General features: G+C 46.8%; 1 protein-coding gene across 1 annotated transcript in view; it reads left to right on the top strand.

Annotated features, from left to right (window-relative positions):
* Positions 1–19,102, top strand: part of ARFGEF2 (ADP ribosylation factor guanine nucleotide exchange factor 2) — a 165,821-nt gene that overhangs the window by 131,995 nt on the left and 14,724 nt on the right. The window contains exons 32-36 of the mRNA XM_029614493.1: positions 388–526; positions 613–667; positions 13,030–13,144; positions 15,504–15,643; positions 18,270–18,438. Coding sequence (XP_029470353.1) covers positions 388–526; positions 613–667; positions 13,030–13,144; positions 15,504–15,643; positions 18,270–18,438 — 618 coding nt within the window. The remainder of the gene's footprint in view (positions 1–387; positions 527–612; positions 668–13,029; positions 13,145–15,503; positions 15,644–18,269; positions 18,439–19,102) is intronic.

Genomic DNA, 19,102 nt, shown 5'->3' with positions numbered 1-19,102 from the left:
ACAGGATGCTGGGCTTGATGGACCCTTGGTCTGACCCAGTATGGCAACTTCTTATGTTCTAACTTAGCAGTTCACCCAAGTGGCTTTGCTTATTTTAAATTGCAGTCCATGTCACTTAATATTTGAAATTAACCTGAGGCTTCTGTTTTTTCTTTCTAAATTTTCCAGTCCTTGCCATTTTGGGGACCAGCAGATGAGCATAGCAACACAGTGTTGCATTGCATCTGATGTTTGTTTGTTTCTCCATGTGTTTGAAATACTGTGAAGCTAATGTGTTTCTTGCTGTTTAACCCGTTGTGCTGGGGAGCGGTGGCAAGTGCAAATTTGTCACTCTTCACACTGAAGAGGTTGTAAAACCTAATAAACCCACACTGAATTATTTTACAGACAATGAACAGCTAGGCAAATCGGGAACAAATTGCCTAGAAAACCTGGTCATCTCTAACGGAGAGAAATTCAGCCCAGAAGTCTGGGATCAAACTTGTACCTGTATGTTAGAAATTTTCAAAGTCACCATTCCTACTGTGTAAGTGTATCTTAAAATGTCTTAAAGCAATTATAGCCCTGAAAACTGGAGCTTTAAGGATGGTTTTATGTTTTGTTGTTGTACAGTTTGTTGACATGGAGACCAGCGGGAACAGAGGATGATTCGTCAGAAAAACACTTGGTAACTCTTTGTAAATTTAAAACCAAATCTTTTGTGTTTTTAGCTGACCCCTTTCCCCACCATTTCATTTTCTTCCCATCTGCCACTGGTTTCTGCTACTTATTACTAGTCTATTAGCAGTAGTATAAAGCCCATAAATAAAACAAGGTTCTGCTGCAGTTTTTGCTTTACCATTCGGTATGTAATGTGTCCATAAGTCAATGTGTAGTGGTTATTACTGAGTAAGAGTAACTTCAGCACCATGAGACAAATGAAGCCAGGCAAGTAGCTTTGGTGAGCTAAATGTGAGTGGTAACACTTTTTTAAAATATAAATAGCGTCAATTTCATATACTAAATTAAGAAGTGGTAGGAGCCTAGAGACTAACTTTTGCACTTGTAGTGAAATGGTCCAACTGCTGTTCCATTGTATGTCAAAAAAGTGATTTTTCATTTGGGATAACCAATAATCTTGTTAGGATGGCAGTCCTCACACATGGGTGGCATCATTGGATGGAGCCTGGCACAGAAAACGTCTGTCAAAGTTTCTAGAACTTTGACTGAGCCTCAGTGAGCATGCTCACACATGCAGTACGCCATGCGTCCACTTGGGTCCCCTCAGTCACTTCTTTTCCACAGAGCCGTGCTTCTCACGGTCGGGAGAGCCTCACCTTTCTTCTAACTTCAATTGAAGTGCTTTTTGTGATAAATCTTTTCCGCATTTCCTCACGCTGCCAATGCAGGGTCCCCCTGGTTTCCCGTTAGCAGATAGATTTTTCGACATTTTTGGGTATGTTTGTTTTTGTTGCAGATTTTTTTTTTCCAGGGTAGCAGTGCACATGGTGCCCGAAGGCCATCAATAGCTGCTGCCATCTATTTCAATCTCTCATCCCTTATGATTCATGACGACAAGTCCACTTCAGGTTTTAAGCGGTGCCCCAGATGTGCAAGGACCATGTCTATCACGAATGCACATGATAGATGTGTCCTCTGCCTTGGGGCATCGTACGATGTCTAGGGTTGCAGCAAGTGCACCAAGATGACTGCAAAAGGACTTAAGATCTGGCTCAACAAGATGGAGCGCTTCTTGGGGCCAGAGAGCATCGGAGGCATTGGCATATGGACCTTGAAGCCACACTATGGACACTGAGCCATCAATATTGGCAGGACTACTGGTTCCATCAAGGTCATCTTCTGCCAAAGATGCTGGAGGGAGACCATTGTCTTGACTCCTCCAGGTCAAGGAAATTGGGTTTGTCATCCTTAGCCTTGGTACCGGGGAAGGACCAATCTGAGCATTGAGGGAAGCTGAAGAAGCACTGGCAACGATCCCCATTGATGCATAGTGCTGGGCACAGGGATGCACCAGCTTCTACTGTGATGACCCTGAAGCAACCCCCGTGGCAAGGAAAGCTGATCCTCCATTGATGGATAGTACATTGAAATCGTCGACTCAGTGTACTGCAGCAGTCAAAAAAGCAAACAGAATGTTAGGAATTGCCTGGACTGGATGGTATGCACCCCAGGATTCTAAAGGAACTAAAAAATTATTTTTAAGATCTATTAGGAAGGAAATGGTGAATAAAATGGAAAATGTCATAATACCTCTGTATTGTTCCATGGTGAGACCGCACCTTGAGTACTATGTACAATTCTGGTTGCCGCATCTCGAAAAAGATATAGTTGTACTGATCCTCCTCTCTGTTCCGAAGAGGATCTGGTTACGCATCCTGAGTCCCAGCCGGTCCTGACTATCGATTTTCAAGGAGGAACTGGAGAGGCGCATGCAGCAAGCCATGAAGAAGGCAATTGTCTGCCTCGGCGTCTGAGAAGTGATGGCATTGACACAAACACAGTCATTCCTTGAGCCACTGCTGGAATCCCTGAACATGCCTATCGGCGTGTTACAGACCCTCCACCACCTTTATCTGCTCCTGGGGCAGCAGGGATGACCTGTAGGGCACCAGCACTGCCACCTGCCGATCTGGTGCTCATCCCCGGTTCCTTGGAGGAGGAAGCTCCCTGGGAAGTCAATGGGGCCTGGGCCAAAATGGCTAGTAGAACTGGTGCCTTTGCCTCTAGCCAGGGGCCAAGCATCTAGGGCCTCGTCACCAGTTGATGACTGTAGAGATGATGGCACCTATGACCCTGTGGGGTAATTCCTCTGATGTTTCTGATGACACTTTGGATGGTCTCCCCTCAGAACCGTCTCCACTGGAAGTCCTCTCCTTAGCAGGATTTGTCCAGGTGATGATGGAGGCAATCCCATTTCAGTTACAGACTGAAGAGGATACCAGGCACAAAATGCTAGAATATCCTCCAATACGTGGAGCCTCCCAAGGAGATCATTGCAATTCCAGAGCACAAGATCCTTGTGGAGTTACTGATGAAGATTTGGGAACACACCTTCATGGTGCCTCCCATTATCAGAAAGGCAAACGCAGTTTAGCTTGTCCAAAAGGCTCTTGGATTCCACAAGCATTAGCTGCCCCACCAATCAGTAGTCGTTGAATCTGCTCTCAAGAAGGCCAAGTGCTCTTGGACCCATTTTCGGTGCCCCTGGGGAAGAATCAGAGAATAATGGATACTCTTGGGAGGAAGATGTTCCAAGGCGCTATGCCCATTGCCCACTTGGTGGCCTATCAGCTCTACAAATCGTTCCATGTATTTTCTCTATCATGTTATGTTATATGTAAACCGATACGCAAACGGCTATCAGTATATAAAAACCTTTAAATAAAATAAAAATAAATACATGAGCCAATACATGCATGACAACCTGAAGCAGGTGCAGAAGGTTGCCAAGCAACTGCCTCAGCAGCAGCAAGACATCTCCAGTCACTGGTGCAAAAGGATGTGGAATGCAGAAAACATGGGCGCTGTTCAACCTACAGTGTTTTCAAAACAGCTTCAAAGGGACTGTGCAGTGGGAGTTGGTGCCCGCAGACTCACATAGCTGTAGGCCTCTAATCTCCAACTGGAGATGCAGTAGAGAATCTATGTGCCATGTACAGGGCAGAATCTCTTTGGAGATAAGGTGAAGGACACAATGGCCCAGAGCTCTCCTTTGACACTCAGGATCCATCCTCCTCAGCCAGGAGGTTGTTGAGGTTTGGGCCCAGTAAATCCTTCTTCCACCCCAAGAGATACTATCCTCTGCCTCCTCACTCCCATCAGCAACACCAGGCCCCTTGTAGCTACCCCAGGCAACAGAAGGCCCCGAAGCCCCAGCCAGTGCCCCAGTCAACTCCGGGGATGGGGTTTTGATTGGATCACAGGAATGATAACTGGATCACCCATACCTGGAGCAATGGACCTGCTGGTCAGGGGGAAGTCTATGGCTCTTTGTGAACTGGTGGCCCAGTGTAATCTTGGACCAGTGGGTTCTATCCATTTTTGCGAGGGTTACAAATTAAACCTACTGGGTGTCCCGCCAAATTGCCCCCCCCTCCCCAATATGCCCATTTTTGGGACCCAGGAGATACTAGTAGCAGAGTGCTCCTACCTCTTAACAGCCAGAGTGGTTGAGCCTGTCCCACTATGGCAAAGAGTGTCGGAACTTTACCCCCAATACTTCCTGATACCAAAGAAAACAGGAACTCCATCCCATCCTAGACCTAAGGGCCTTGAACAAGTTCATCCCTGAGTACGCTGATCTCCCTTCTTGCGAAAAGGGGACTGACTATGTTTCCTCTATCTAAAACATGCCTACACCCATATCAAAATTTTTCCATGTCACTGGATGTATCTCTGATTTATCGTAGGAAACCAACACTTCCAGTATTGCATTTTGTTGTTGGGCTCAGGTCAATCCCGCATGTCTTCACAAAATGCCTATCTGTGGTGGCGGCGCACCTTTGCAGACCGGGAGTTCGTTTTCCTGTATCTGGACGATTAGCTGGTCGAGTACCTCTTATCATACTTCCGAGTTAGGGAGGGGTTTGGGGGAATTATGGGGATACTCATAAGAAAGTGATGCATTTTCTATTGACGAGTCAGGTGCTTTCACTGTATATGGTTATGTATGCTTCGTAGGGGGACATTGAATTATTTATGTTTGACTGTTATTCGGTATATGCAATAATTGTACCCCTCATTATATGGTAAATTTGTATTGTTTTATTGCATCACAATAAAAACACTTTAATTAAAAAATAAATAAATAAATAGAGTACCTCTTGGGCGGGGACTGAACAGTCCATGCGCTCAACCATCTGTGTGCTGGAGTTAGTAGGGTTCATTGTCAACTACTCCAAGTCCCATATCAACTTGTCACCACAATGGGACTTCATTGGAGCCCTTCTAGACACAGCTCAGTCCAAGGCTGTCCTGCCCTGGCAATGGGCCATCAACCTAATGAGCGTCACGGCAGGAATTCAACAAAGCCAGCAGGCATTTGCGTGGCACATGTTGAGGCTCTTGGGCCACATGGCCATTACAGTACACATCACTCCCTTGGCATATTTGCATGTGTGAAAAGCCCAATGCATTTTACAATCGCAGTGGTGCCAAGCCACTCAGGACTTCCAAGATCACATTTGAGTCACACCATCCCTCAGGGCATCTTTGTTCTGGTGGTGGGAAATCTGGAAAGGGAGGGGGTGTCCTTCCAAAGTCCTCCCACCCAAATTGTCCTTACCATGGATGCACACGTGCTGGGGGAGCTCATAAAGATGGCACGCTTGCTTGTGGAGCTCATGTAGCTGGATTCAGCACCCAAGGTTTATGGTCCACCCAAAAGTCTCTGCCAAATCAATTTCCTGGAGCTCTGGGCAATCAGGAATGTGCTGTGGGCTTTCAGAGATCGGTTGTCCAACAAAATTGTGGTGATATAGACAGACAACCAAGTAGCCATGTGGTATGTCACTAAGCAGGGCGATACAAGATCATACCTCCTATGTCTCCTTCTGTTATGCCCAGGCAAGATTACATCTTGGGGGCCATGTCAAGGCTCATTCTGTTCGAGCTATGGCAGTGTTGGTGGCCCACTTCTGAGCAGTTCCCATGGAGAAGAGATCTTTAGGGATCTCATTCACATCACATTATTGCCTGGATAGGGATGGCTGATGCAACAGTAGATTTAGGCCAATCTGTCCTTCGGAATTTGTTTGAGGTGTACAACCCAACTCTGTTCCTGCCCATTGTTTTTGTTTTTTTTCAGGCTCCCCCCCCCCCCTTGTTAACAACAAAACTAGTGTTGCTATGCCCGTTGACACTTATTTTAGTGTTTTGTTGGTCCCCTTTTATATTGGGGGCAACCTATAGCTAAGGATTCATCCATGTGTGAAGTCTGCCATCCTGATTGTCCTCAGCAAAAGCAGAATTGCTTACTTGTGACAGGTATGTGTTTTCCATGGACAGCAAGATGTCAGTCCTTATGAAACCCACCCACTACCTTGTGGCGTTTGGGTTTCCACTATGTGGGTTTTCTTATTATTTTTATTTATTACTCTCTTAATTCTATAATATAAGACTGAGGGGACCCCTTGTGGACATGTGATATTTTGCAAGCGTGAGCAAACTCACTGAGGCTCAGTCAAAATTCTAGACACTTTGACATAAGTTTTCTGTGCTGGGCTCCATCTGATGTCACCCATGGTTGTGGACTTACATCCTGCTGTCTTCAGAGAACAGCAGTTACAAGTAAACAACTTTGCTTTATATGACCATCATATACCGGCACCAGGACTGCAGAGAACGTCCTGATAGCTTATGAGCACCTGAATTTTATTATTATCGATTTAATACTGGCACAGGTGAAACTTTTGAAATGAAAAAATATTTAAGGAACTTTTTTGATATGCAAATAAAATATCTGAAGCAAGTTATATAACAATACATAATTCCATTTGTGAGATTGTGACAATTATCATATTAATGTTTCATAAATCAGGATACTTAGCTTAATCTAGCCTGGATACTTTAAGATTAACATGTGTCCTGATTTCTGAAGAATTAATATAATCCAGTTGTGAAATCCTGACAATTATGTACTGCGTTGTATAACTTGAACTGCTTCAGATATTTTATTTGCCTATCAAATAAAATCCTTAAAACCTTTTTTCATCTCAAAACTTTCACTTGTGCCAGTATCGACCAATGATTATAACCAGATGAGAACATTTTATTTATTTATTTAAAACTTTTATAGCCCGATACTCCACAGTTCGAAGCAGGTTACAGAAACATGAATGGACATTCCCTGTACGTACCCGGATCAGTCCAGACTCCTGGGTTTGGCCCCCCCTCCAGCAGATGGAGACAGAAGTTTACAAACAAAAACTCCGCCTATATCTAGGCTGGTGCCACCTACAGTCCGGCAGTATTCTTCTGTCTCCTAGCAGGTGGAGAGGGTGCCAAATCTAGTCTGTGCTGAGGCCTAGATTTAGGTGGTAGTTAGTGTGTAAAAAAAAAAAAAAAAAAAAAAAAAAAAGGGAAGAGAAAGCAGTTTGAGAGTAGGAAGCCGACGGATTGGGGTTCGGACCGCAGAGGCTTGCTTTCTGGTCACCGAGCCTGCCTCCCAGAGGGTAGTGAGGTCCTGAGGGGACCATCCCCTCTGGTTGAGGCCGCTGTTACGTGGGGAAGCTCCACTGTCAGCGCCTATCAGTGCTGGGGGTGACATCGGGGTGCCCGGTTCTCTCCCCCCAGCTGGTCCCGGACCTGATTTACCGGTAACTGTGTTTGTGTGTTAAAAAAAAATAATTTTTTTTTTTCTTCTGTTGTCTGTGCCTCGTCTCTCCTGTCCTGTTCCTGTGAGGGGGGAGGTAGAGGACCACCGTCGCCGGGGAGATCTTTTCTTTTTTGTACTGTGCCTACCCTTTTTTCCTCGTCGGGGCCGCGATGCCATGGAGAGCTGCATGTCAGGCCTGCGGCCACGCGGCTGTCAAGGGACAGCCTGTGTTCGTCATGCGTTTCCGGCGTGGAGGGGGGGTCCGCAACGCCGGCAGGGTCCCGGGGCAGCAGGCAGGTACGTGCCGGTCCCGAGGTCGGCAGGCCGGCGATTAGTGCAGGGCTGGCTTCGGGGACGCCGGGTCCGAGCGACATTTTGTTTTCTTCGCCGGCATTTTCGGCAGGAACAGCGGCCATTTTAGGTCCGAGGGAAGCCGCGGCAGGCGGGTTGCCAGCGTGTGAGGAGGAGGACGACCCTCCGCCGAGGTTATCCCCGCAGCGGGGGGGTCCCAAGGGGGACAGTCACGCTTCTGCCATGGGGGTTTTCTCTCCACATCCCTCTGAGGGGGAGGAAGAAGAGGCCTCTCACTCGGACTCGTCCTTTGGGTCCGCGTTTGTTCTGCTTATGCATAAGGCCTTCAAAGGCCGTAGATGGGCCAAGAAGAGGGCATGGGAGACCTCCACTCCGGATTTGGGGCCTCGGGCGGAGAAAAGGTCCAAGCCAGGTCCGGGGTCGGAGGGCCAGAGTAGGACTCGACCACTCCGGTCCTCGGTTCCCGGGGGGAGCCGGAATCGACCACGGACACGGATGAGCCGGAGGACCCGTCTGGGGATACAGAGCTTCCGTCCCAGCCCCCGAGGGGGGTTGATGGGGACGGAGACCAAGGGGCTTCGGGTTCCCGAGGGGCCCATGCTTCCGAGGGGGATGACCCAAAGGTGATCCGTTTGTTTCGGAAGGAGGAGCTGGGACCTCTTATCCTGGAAATTCTGGGGGAATTAGGGATCCAGGTGCCGCAGGAGGAGTCCCGGCTCGGAGTAATGGATCCGGTCGTTTTGGGTTTCCGGGGGCCTCCTTCAGCCTTCCCTTTGCATTTTTCTGCCTCGGATTTGCTGTTTAAGGAATGGGACACTCCGGATTTGGGGCTGAAGGTGGCGAAGGCGATGGATAAACTCTATCCCTTACTGGAGGACGCCCTGGACATGCTGCGCATGCCGAAGATAGACTCGGCAGTAGCGGCGGTCACAAAGAAAATCACCATTCCGGTCACCGGAGGTACTGCTCTCAACGATTTGCAAGACAGGAAGCTGGAGGTGCAGCTGAAAAAGATCTTTGAAGTTTCCGCATTGGGAATTCGTGCGGCGATTTGTAGTAATTTTTCCCTTCGGGCAGGTCTCTGCTGGGCACAGCAGCTCTTGGCCAATGAGTCTCTGTCGCCGGAAGAAGCACGCCAAGCGAGTCGCTTGGAGGCGGTGATCGCTTATAGTGCAGATGCCTTCTATGATCTTCTTCGCACTTCGGCCAGGACGATGGTTTTGGCGGTGGCTGCGCGGAGGCTGTTGTGGTTATGACATTGGTCGGTGGACATGACTTCTAAAGCACGGCTAGGTTCCTTGCCCTTAAAGGGGAGACTGTTTGGTAAAGAATTGGAAGATTTGATTGAATCCCTGGGAGAGAATAAGGTTCACCGTTTACCAGAGGACAGACCACGGTCTCGGGGGGCTGGCCCTTCCAGGTAGCGTTTTCGTGGTAGTCGCCGGCCTCGAGGCTCCCGGGGATCCGTTTCTTCTTTTCGTCACAGTGCACAGCATCAACAATCTTATTCGCAGTCCTTTCGCGGGCGCCGTTTCGGTCGTTCGGGTGCCGGTCAGCCTGTGCAGGGGGGCAAACCTGCACAATGATGGGTGGCCGGTCCATTCCTCCGTTCCCAGAATTGGGGGGCGTCTCGGCCGTTTTTACGAGGAATGGACCAGGATCACGTCGGACCAGTGGGTCCTAGATGTGATAAGACACGGTTACAAGTTAGATTTTTTACACCGGCCGTTTCCGGTTTTTCTGGTATCCCCTTGCGGGTTCTCAGCAAAGCGGGCGATACGGGCCACACTAGATAGTCTCAGGGAGCTCGGTGCGATTGTTCCCATTCCGGTCAACGAACTTCGCAGGGGCCGGTATTCCATTTACTTCGTAGTACCAAAGAAGGAAGGAACGTTTTGGCCCATCCTGGACCTGAAGGGGGTCAACAAATGTCTGTGGGTTCCTCGGTTTCGAATGGAAACTTTACGGTCGGTGATTGCGTCCGTGCGTCCGGGGGAGTTTCTGGCCTCCCTGGACCTCATGGAGGTGTATCTCCACATCGGCATTCGGGCAGAGCATCAACAGTTCCTTCGGTTTGCAGTGCTGGGGCAGCATTTTCAATTCCAGGCGCTCTCGTTCGGTCTGGCCACAGCGCCTCGAACGTTCACCAAGATTATGGTGGTAGTGGCAGCGCACCCCCGGAGGGAAGGTCTGTTGGTGCACCCGTATTTGGACGATTGGCTAATCCGTGCCAAGTCGGAGACACTCTGCCGAGCAGCAATCCAGCGGGTTCTCCAATTGTTGGACAAGCTCGGTTGAATAGTCAATGTCTCCAAGAGTCAGTTGACGCCATCGCAGTCCCTGGAGTTTTTGGGAGCATTGTTTGACACGCGTCAGGGAATGGTTTCTCTTACACAAGACCGAATGTTCACATTGCAAGCGCGCGTTCGCAGATTGTTATCCAAGCAGGTGCCCATTGTCTGGGACTATTTGCAGGTGTTGGGGTCCATGACGTCAACACTGGAATTGGTACCTTGGGCGTTCGCTCATATGCGGCCCTTACAGTCAGCGTTGCTCTCCCGATGGAACCCAGTCTCGGAAGAATTTCATCTGCCCCTGCCCCTGACTCTGGCAGCCAGGGACAGCTTGGATTGGTGGTTGTGTCCGGTCAACTTGAGTCGCGGGGTTCCTTTAGAGATCCCGACTTGGACAGTCATTACCACGGATGCCAGTCTGCTCGGCTGGGGAGCGGTGTGCTTACGGCGTTCAATACAGGGGCAGTGGTCGCCTCAGGAAGCGTCGTGGTCCATAAATCGTCTGGAAACCAGAGCGGTTCGGCTGGCTCTTCTGGAGTTCCTACCACTCATTCGCGGCAGGGCAGTCAGAGTGTTGTCCGACAACGCAACCACGGTGGCGTACATCAACTGACAAGGGGGAACCAAGAGTCAGGCTGTAGCGTCCGAAGCTCGTCTCATGTTCGCCTGGGTGGAACGTCATCTCAGTTGTCTCGCAGCCTCCCACATAGCCGGGGGAGACAACGTTCAGGCCGATTTCTGTTTTGAGCCGAAATTGGCTGGTTCTAGGAGAGTGGGAGCTAGCGGAGGATGCCTTCCGGCTCATTTGTGCTCTGTGGGGCACACCTGCGATCGATTTGATGGCAACCTTCCGCAATGCGAAAGTGCCTCAGTTTTTTGCTCGAAGGCGGGAGACGGCAGCAGAGGGAGTAGATGCTCTGGCTCTTCCATGGCCGACGGACGTACTACTCTGTGTTTCCTTCCTGACCACTCATAGGAAAGGTGTTGCGGCGGATCAAGGCACACTCGGCGGACGTTGTTCTGGTGGCGCCCGAGTGGCCACGGCGCCCGTGGTTCGCAGACCTCCTGAACCTGGCAGTAGAGGAGCCTCTCCGTTTCCCGTATGTTCTTGACCTTCTGCACCAAGGACCCGTGTGTTTCGACCAGGTCGATCTCTTTTGTCTAGCGGCCTGGGTTTTGAGAGGCAAAGGCTGAGATCTAAGGGCTACGCGGAACCGGTGGTCGCTACTCTATTACGCTCCCGGAAGATGTCTACTTCCTTATCTTATGTTAGGGTCTGGAAGTTGTTTGAATTGTGGTGTCTGGACCCGGGACGTGGTTCCTACGCAAGCGACCATGCTGGATATCCTTCTGTTCCTGCAGGACGGTTTGTCTAAGGGTCTTTCATGTAGTTCCTTGTGGGTTCAGGTGGCGGCACTGGGTTCCTTACATGGTTTGATTCAGGGGAAACCAGTGGCGGCTCATCCTGATGTAGCGCGTTTCCTGCGAGGGGCGAAACATCTGCGGCCTCCGATTCGTCAGCCTTGTCCGTCCTGGAATTTGAATCTTGTTCTTCGGGCCTTGTGTGGCGCTCCGTTCGAGCCTATTCGCAAAACCACCTTGAAGGATTTGACACTGAAGGTAGTGTTCTTAGTGGCCATTGTTTCGGCGCGTCGGATTTCCAAGCTTCAAGCTTTGTCGTGCAGGGAGCCCTTTTTGAGGATATCGGAGTCAGGGGTATCCTTGCGTACGGTTCCATCCTTCTTACCCAAGGTGGTTTCTTCTTTCCATGTCAACCAGTCGGTTGAGTTACCGTCATTCTTGCAACTCGATGATTCGGATCCTTTGGCTAAGGACCTCCATAAATTGGATGTGCGGCGCGCCCTGTTACGTTATCTGGAGGTAACTAATGCGTTTCGGGTTTCTGATCATCTGTTCATGCTCTGGAGTGGTCCTTGAAGGGGCAATGCGGCGTCCAAGACTACCACTGGGCGATGGTTGAAAGAGGCCATCAATTCGGCGTATATGTTGCAGGGTCGGTCCCTGCCCTTGGGGCTGCGTGCCCATTCTACTCGCTCTCAGGCCACTTCTTGGGCGGAATATCAACATATCTTGGCGGAAGAGATTTGCAGGGCGGTCACGTGGAAATCTTTGCATACTTTTTCCCGGCACTACCGTTTGGATGTCAAGGCTCCCGGTGCGGGAGGTTTTGGAGAAGGTGTGCTTAGAGCGGGCCTATCTGGATCCCATCCCAGGTGAAGTGCGCTTGGGTACATCCCAGGAGTCTGGACTGATCCGGGTACGTATAGGGAAAAGAAAATTAGGTTCTTACCTTTGATAATTTTCGTTCCTGTAGTACCACGGATCAGTCCAGAGTCCCACCCGGATAAGTGCTACTATCGGGAGAGGCCATAGTGTACGTGCTGCTGTCTGTTTGATATTTTGCTCCTTTTCTGTCTGTTATCGGTATCTCGGGTTCGTTTTCCCAGTTGGGCGTTGAGAACCGGTAATGAGGATTCTGTTGGACTGGTGTTGTTGGTCCTGGTTAGAAGGTTCATTAGCCAGTTTGATTTGTGATTTTCCTGCTCTGACATTAAGTAATACTGCTGGACTGTAGGTGGCACCAGCCTAGATATAGGTGGAGTTTTTGTTTGTAAACTTCTGTCTCCATCTGCTAGGGGGGGGGGGGGGGGCGCCAAACCCAGGAGTCTGGACTGATCCGTGGTACTACAGGAATGAAAATTATCAAAGATAAGAACCTAATTTTCTTTTATTCATCAGATCATTTTATGCAGTCCTGTGCCAGTATATGATGGTCATATACATATTTAATTACTGAAGCAAGATTATCAGTGTCCCGAATAAAATCATGTTTTTGGTTATTAAAGTTTTTTCACTTGTATGGTTCCTACTTAAGTCCTTTCCATTGTATGTGACAGGACTATACTGAGATTAGAGGTAAGTGGACATGGCAGTCGGTCAAGTAATTTTGATTGACTGAAATATCCTCTACTGCTGCTTTATACACAGAAAAAGCTGTAAAGCAGAGATCAAAGCATGGGTTTTCTTTGTGCATGAAAAGCATCCATATTTATTATGAATAAAATTCAACAATTGATCCATTTCCAGGATACAGATTTTGATCGTCAGTCTATGAGCAGTGTGGATAAAAACCCTTCGGAAAGGGGCCAGAGTCAGTTTTCTAACCCCACTGAGGAGAACTGGAAAGGCAGGCCGTATGGAAGTAAGAAGGTGTTTTTAATTTTTAAATCCGTTTGTTTTAACCATGTCTTCCATTTCTTACCAGTGACTTCCATGGTACACTGTGAGCTGGCCCATGCCTTCACCTAACAAATGCTTTTAGATAGCAGTGCTAGTCAAAAAAATAATTAAAAGTGATTATAAATGCAGAGAGAATTATCATTCTAATGTGTTACATTTCTGAGGATGTTTTAAGAACACATCCTACTTGAGGTTTCTCATCTTTTTTTAACTCTTTATTATTTTACAAGCAAACAGCATAAAAAGGAACAGAGAATCAAATAATATTGCAGTGAGGTACCTTTCAGAGAGAATCATGTATGAAAACAGTCGCAGAGAGGACTAAGGAGGAAGGAGAAGAGAGAAGTCAATAGTGGCAACTCAGATGTTGTCAAACACCTAAATAAAATACGGTCCCCCAAATAGTATTATATTTAGCATTTTTGCCCTTAAGACTGTACCTTTAATTTTTCTAAATCAGCAATAACCCGTATCTACGAGCGCCAATAATCCATACTAGGGGTGAATTTCCAGAAAGTCACAATGGTGAATCGAGCAGCCAACAGCTGTCCAACCAGTGCCCTATACGTCACGAGGTTTCCTATCTTAATTATTCTTCATAAATTGGGATTAATCTTCATCAGAATCCCTGCATGCATCCTACCGGTGTGTGCAAACAGTGAATATAGCACAGATTATTGAAGAGCAGAACTTCATCCAAACCACCTACACATCTCCTGGTGCACACAAAGCATGAATACAGAACAGGTGGCTGAAGAACCGACCTTCATTTGAGCCACCTACACATCTCCTACCTGTTATGGCTGAGGCCTGGCTAGGGTTGGTGAATCCCCATGGGGTCAGTCCAAGACTTCAGGACAGATGCAGACAGAGCTGGAGGATCTTTGGCCTATACTAGCCACCTCCCCTACAGGTTGTGCCCTTGGGTTCTGGCGACCTGCAGAACTTGGGTTGTGGCTGTAGTTGAAGTGCAGGCTGAAACTTGGAGTCTGGGGCAGTGCAGATCTGGAGTCTGAGGTGAGGCTGGGATTCAGGAACAGAGTGCAGGTAAGCGTGGAACTGGAACAGGCTGGAACAGCATGCAGGTAAGACTGGGACTCGGGAGCAGCGTGCGGGTGAGACTGGGACTCGGGAGCAGGACTGGAATAGGCTAAGACAGAACAAGACAAGACGAGGACAACACAGTACATGAAACATAAAGCCTGAAGGCAGCAATACAAAAGGCCCCAAGGGGCAGAACAAGGAGAGGCCATAGAGGCAGGCAAGGCCTGAATAGGCCAGAGGTCAGGGATAGGACAAGATAGACCGCAAACCAAGGAAAGAGGCAGAAGGCCCTAAGGCCATGAGATAAGGCAAGGCTAGAACAGAAGGCCTGAGAAGGCCACAAAGCAAGGCTAGGGCAGAAGGCCTGAAAAGGTCATGAACAAGGCTAAAGCAGAAGGCCTTAGAAGGTTACAAGGAAAGGCTGGAAGGCCCAGAGGCCAGAGGGTAGTCCAAGGCAGGACAGGGCCAAGCAGAGAGCTGAGAAGACTCAATGACAAGGCACTGAGCTTAGCCAGAGGCAGGCTTAAATAGTCTGAACCCTGCTTGAGTCATGGGAGCACAGAGGCTATGACTGAAGTGAGATTATATGTAGCTCCATGGGGACCTCTGGTGGTTGGGAGGCTGCATAACAGGCAGGATCACAACACTACTGGTACATGCAAAGCGTGAATACAGCACAGACCCCTGAAGAACAGATCTTCATCTGAACCATCCACATATCTGCTACTGGTATGTGCAAAAATCTCCTGTTGATGTGTGCAAAGCATGAATACAGCACAGACTGCTGAAGAGCAGATCTTTTCCGAACCACCTATACATCTCCTACTAGTGCATGCAAAGCGTGAATACAGCATAGACTCCTGAAGAGCAGACTCCAGGAAGAAAATTTTAAAAAGCAAAGGTTGTAATCATAATAAAAGAGATTCACTTTTTATTTTTTTGGTTGCAATAAGAAAAATTGGGACCTAAAAAAAGACCCAAAAAGTAAGATATAAAGCCAAAGCACTAATGACAAGATATTGACACATTGATTTTTAGAGAATGCTAGGTAGCACTGCTGCATCAAGGATTTAATGCAATAAGTATTCTTCTACTGTATTCCAAACCTGACATATTGTGATATTTAATTGAGTTTGAGGGTGTTACTATTCTCTGTCATCTTCCTTTGAGTTCAGGGCTCAATAATTCTGTCACAGGCTGAGTAACATTATGGTAATTTTCTACCTTTTTTTTTTTTCTTCCACTAAGCTTCTAATGCCAGTATTGATCTGTTTTAGAAATGGCAGACCAGAAACTCTTTGCTAGTCTTCTTATCAAGTGTGTAGTGCAATTGGAATTGATCAAGACTATCGACCATATAGTGTTTTATCGAGCAACAAGCAAGAAGGAGGATGCCGAACACATGGCTGCTGCCCAGGTAACTCCTGAAGCTGAAGCCAGCTAAATAGTTGAGAACGAAACTATTCTTATCAGCTAAGGAAGTTGCATGGTGTATTCCTTTGCCCTAACAGTTTCAGTGTGAATAAATTCAGTCATTGTGTCTGTGCAAAGTGGTGCTCCCCTTAGGATAAAATAATTTTACCACTTCTCTGTTAAAATCTTTGTAATATCATCAGGTGTCGAAATGAGAAGTAAATAGTTATTCCGGTGAGTCAGTGGCCTATAGGGACAATTTTCAAACTCTGCATCTTTTTTTTTTTTTTGTGAGCAATAGAGTGAGTTTGCAAGTAAGTTCGTAGACGTGTTTCGTGTACGAGCTGCATCGGGTGGGACAGGATACTGAATCGAATGCAATTTAACAAATAGTTGACCTCCTTTTGGAAGTTTTTACAAAGTTTGTGCGTACTTTTTTTTTTTTTTTTTTTTTTTACACCTGTCAACTTTGTTGCAAATTTTCAAAACTTGCCATGGGTGCAAATTACCTGTGGATGTTGTGCAGCTGCTTTTATGGCATGAAATTTTTTCCTGGAAAATAACACATGTAGAGTTGAAAATGCCATCTCCGCATGTTTTCCTCTTCCCCCCCCCCCCCCCCCCCCCCCCCCCCCCCCCCCCCCCCCCCCACTGACCAAAACATGCACCCTTCCCCTGCCCCGGAACGCTGTCTTGTAATGTGTCTAAATAAAATGTTACATGAATATTTAGTGCATTGAGGCTTGCCGATGTATGCACATAAAGATCCACCCCATTTAGAACCCGCGTTCTTCATGATTGTGTCCAACAAAAATTAGCTTCTTGGATAACATATTGAGGTTTGAACATCAACAGTACAAAGCCTGATGCTGAAAAAGGGATGGAATAACATTTTATTTTTGCCATTTCTTTTTTCGAAAAGAGGGGAATAAAATGGAGATTCTTGCAGAATTCTGCCAAATGAGCTTCAATTTGAGCCATAAATGTGTAGGATCAAATGTGCATTAATAAGACTGCCTCTCCCCCCTTGCCTATCTCCATCTTCCCCTGCTGAGGACTGAAAGGGAAGCCTCCGCAGTACTGTCGCCTGAGCACCACTTTTTAGGGGGGTCCTGTTGAATAGGAGACTGTAACACGAGTCTTCTTGCTGCAGTGCTCTGGGGGTAGCAGGTACATTTATTTATTTATTTTATTTAACAGCTTTTAATATACCGGTGTTCGTGCAAGCACATCACGCCGGTTTACAATAAACTTGAGAAGGAGGAAATTACAAAAAACAGGGAGTGGGGGAATGGAGCAGGAGCGAAAAAGGGGGGGGAGTGGGGGAGAGAGGTAAAGGAGGAAAGACAGCAGTTGAGAAAGGTACAAGGAACATATCAGTATTTACAAAAAAGGTTGCTTAACATGGTGGATTATATTGATAACTTATTAAACAATTAAACACATATATATAAACTCATATGTATAAACTATTAGCTTATTTACAGCAGTTATAGCAAGTAGTAACGGTATCATGATTTAAACATAAAGGTTGAAAGTTTTAACTGGGGGTACAGTGGAGCACGGTAGATAGGTGGGGATGGGGTGATAGGTAATTGTGGTAATTGTGGTAATTGTCTTATTGAGATCAATAAGTTTACATTATTTACCTTGAAAAGTTTACATTATTTACCTTGAAAAGTCCAAGGAATATATTCTGGAGGCTGGAAATGTGGCCCTTGGCATTAAGAGTTGGTAAGATAGCATTTTTAACACAGTTGCTACTGAGACAGTCCTGGCTAATAAGGCACAGGCCGTGATGCCTTTTGTTATCCAGTACAAGAACACTTTTGAGCCAAGCAGCAAGTGGCATTCTTGGCCTCCTTGGTGATGTGAGCACTGCCTCCCCAGCACTGCTGGTCCAAGATGCAGGAGTCGGGCCCTTTCTTTAGATCAGTTTCTTTTATTCATCAAGACTTCTGCTTACTCCTCTAAAACCAAAAACTAAGACATCTCATCTTCATTCCTCTTTAATATCTTTCAGTAGGTATCGCTTAGTGGTATTGATGCATTGTTACTTCTCTGTACCAAAGAATATGCAAAGTGAAATAGAAAGGTTGCCATTAAGTGCTGTAGAGTTGTTTAATAATTTAGCTTCATAGTAGATGACGGATCCAGTCTGGTCGCAGTGCTAAGGATGCATCCTAGATGCCGGCCGTAGGATATTGGTCCTTATCCAAGTCATCTTTTTTTTGTTGTTGTTGTTTTCCTCTTTGGTTCTCTGCCATCCTGCTGCTATGAGTGCACAAGATCCTATACTTCAACACCTATCTCTCCTTGCGTGTCTTATCGCCAAGCTTTGTAGTACTCTAAAATTGTTAGTTTTCAGAAAGCATTATTTTGGTCTCATTACTACTGAAGTGTTACCATTAAGGATATGGTCCAAATTACAAGCCTCCTTAAACTGTCTGTGTGGGTGTGTGGTTTGTTTTTTTTTTTTAACTCAGAGTACAATAAATAATGTAATATGCATTTAATTTAAGGCTTTTCACTGTTATACTATTGATATTTAACACCCAGGACATCAGCAAGGCAGTTTGCTTAACCTTTTTCTATTTTTAAGCATTTACTAACATGGATTCTCTTCACAGCGAGATATGCTAGATGCTGAAATTCATATTGATACAGAAGACCAAGGCATGTATAAATACATGTCTTCCCATCATCTCTTCAAACTATTGGATTGCCTGCAAGAGTCACATTCATTTGCAAAAGCCTTTAACTCTAATAACGAACAACGAACGGCACTGTGGAGAGCAGGTATAGTTACAGAAGTAAAATGCAAAGCTTGGCCTGTATTGTGAGTGAAAAAGAGCTCTTCTGAAACCACCTGTGTGTCTAAAATATAAAGTCTGCCTATCTTTCTGCGGACATACATGCCAGTAGTGGCCACAAGGTTGGAGTATCCTATTATAATAGCAGATGCTGCCACCTTGGGACCACTGCTGGTACTGCAGCCTCTCATGTTACCCAAGCAGATACAAGTATTCCTACTGCTTTTTTTTCGGGTTTCAGCTCAATTGGAGCCAGCCTTTCCTGGGCTACGGTGCCATGAGCCTTCATTCACAACTATCCTTTATTTATTTAGCCCATTTTTATATCCTAACTCATTTAGCTCAGTCATTGAGGCGACAGTCCTCAGCCAGGAGCCATGCATCAGGGATCCTTCTGTAACTCTGCAATCATAAGCCCTAAATCCAGCCACCAAGTGTAATCGTTGGGGACCCCCTCCCCCCAGAGCTGTAAATGATGCATCCCCATTTTATTGGCCTAGAGAACACTTGACCCAGAAATCTAATCCAGCTCTTCTAGATGGCAGCACAGGAACACTGCCATTGAGCCATCCCCAAAGGTGTAATTACCCGTTTGTGTTTGTTTTTATTTTTTTAAAAGAACTCTAAAATGGGATTGCTGACATTGAGTT

Source organism: Rhinatrema bivittatum, chromosome 8 (genome assembly GCF_901001135.1).
Source record: "Rhinatrema bivittatum chromosome 8, aRhiBiv1.1, whole genome shotgun sequence".
Taxonomy (NCBI): Eukaryota; Metazoa; Chordata; class Amphibia; order Gymnophiona; family Rhinatrematidae; genus Rhinatrema; species Rhinatrema bivittatum.
The sequence above is the reverse complement of the archived record's forward strand: the minus strand, read 5'-3'. Positions and strand labels throughout refer to the sequence as shown.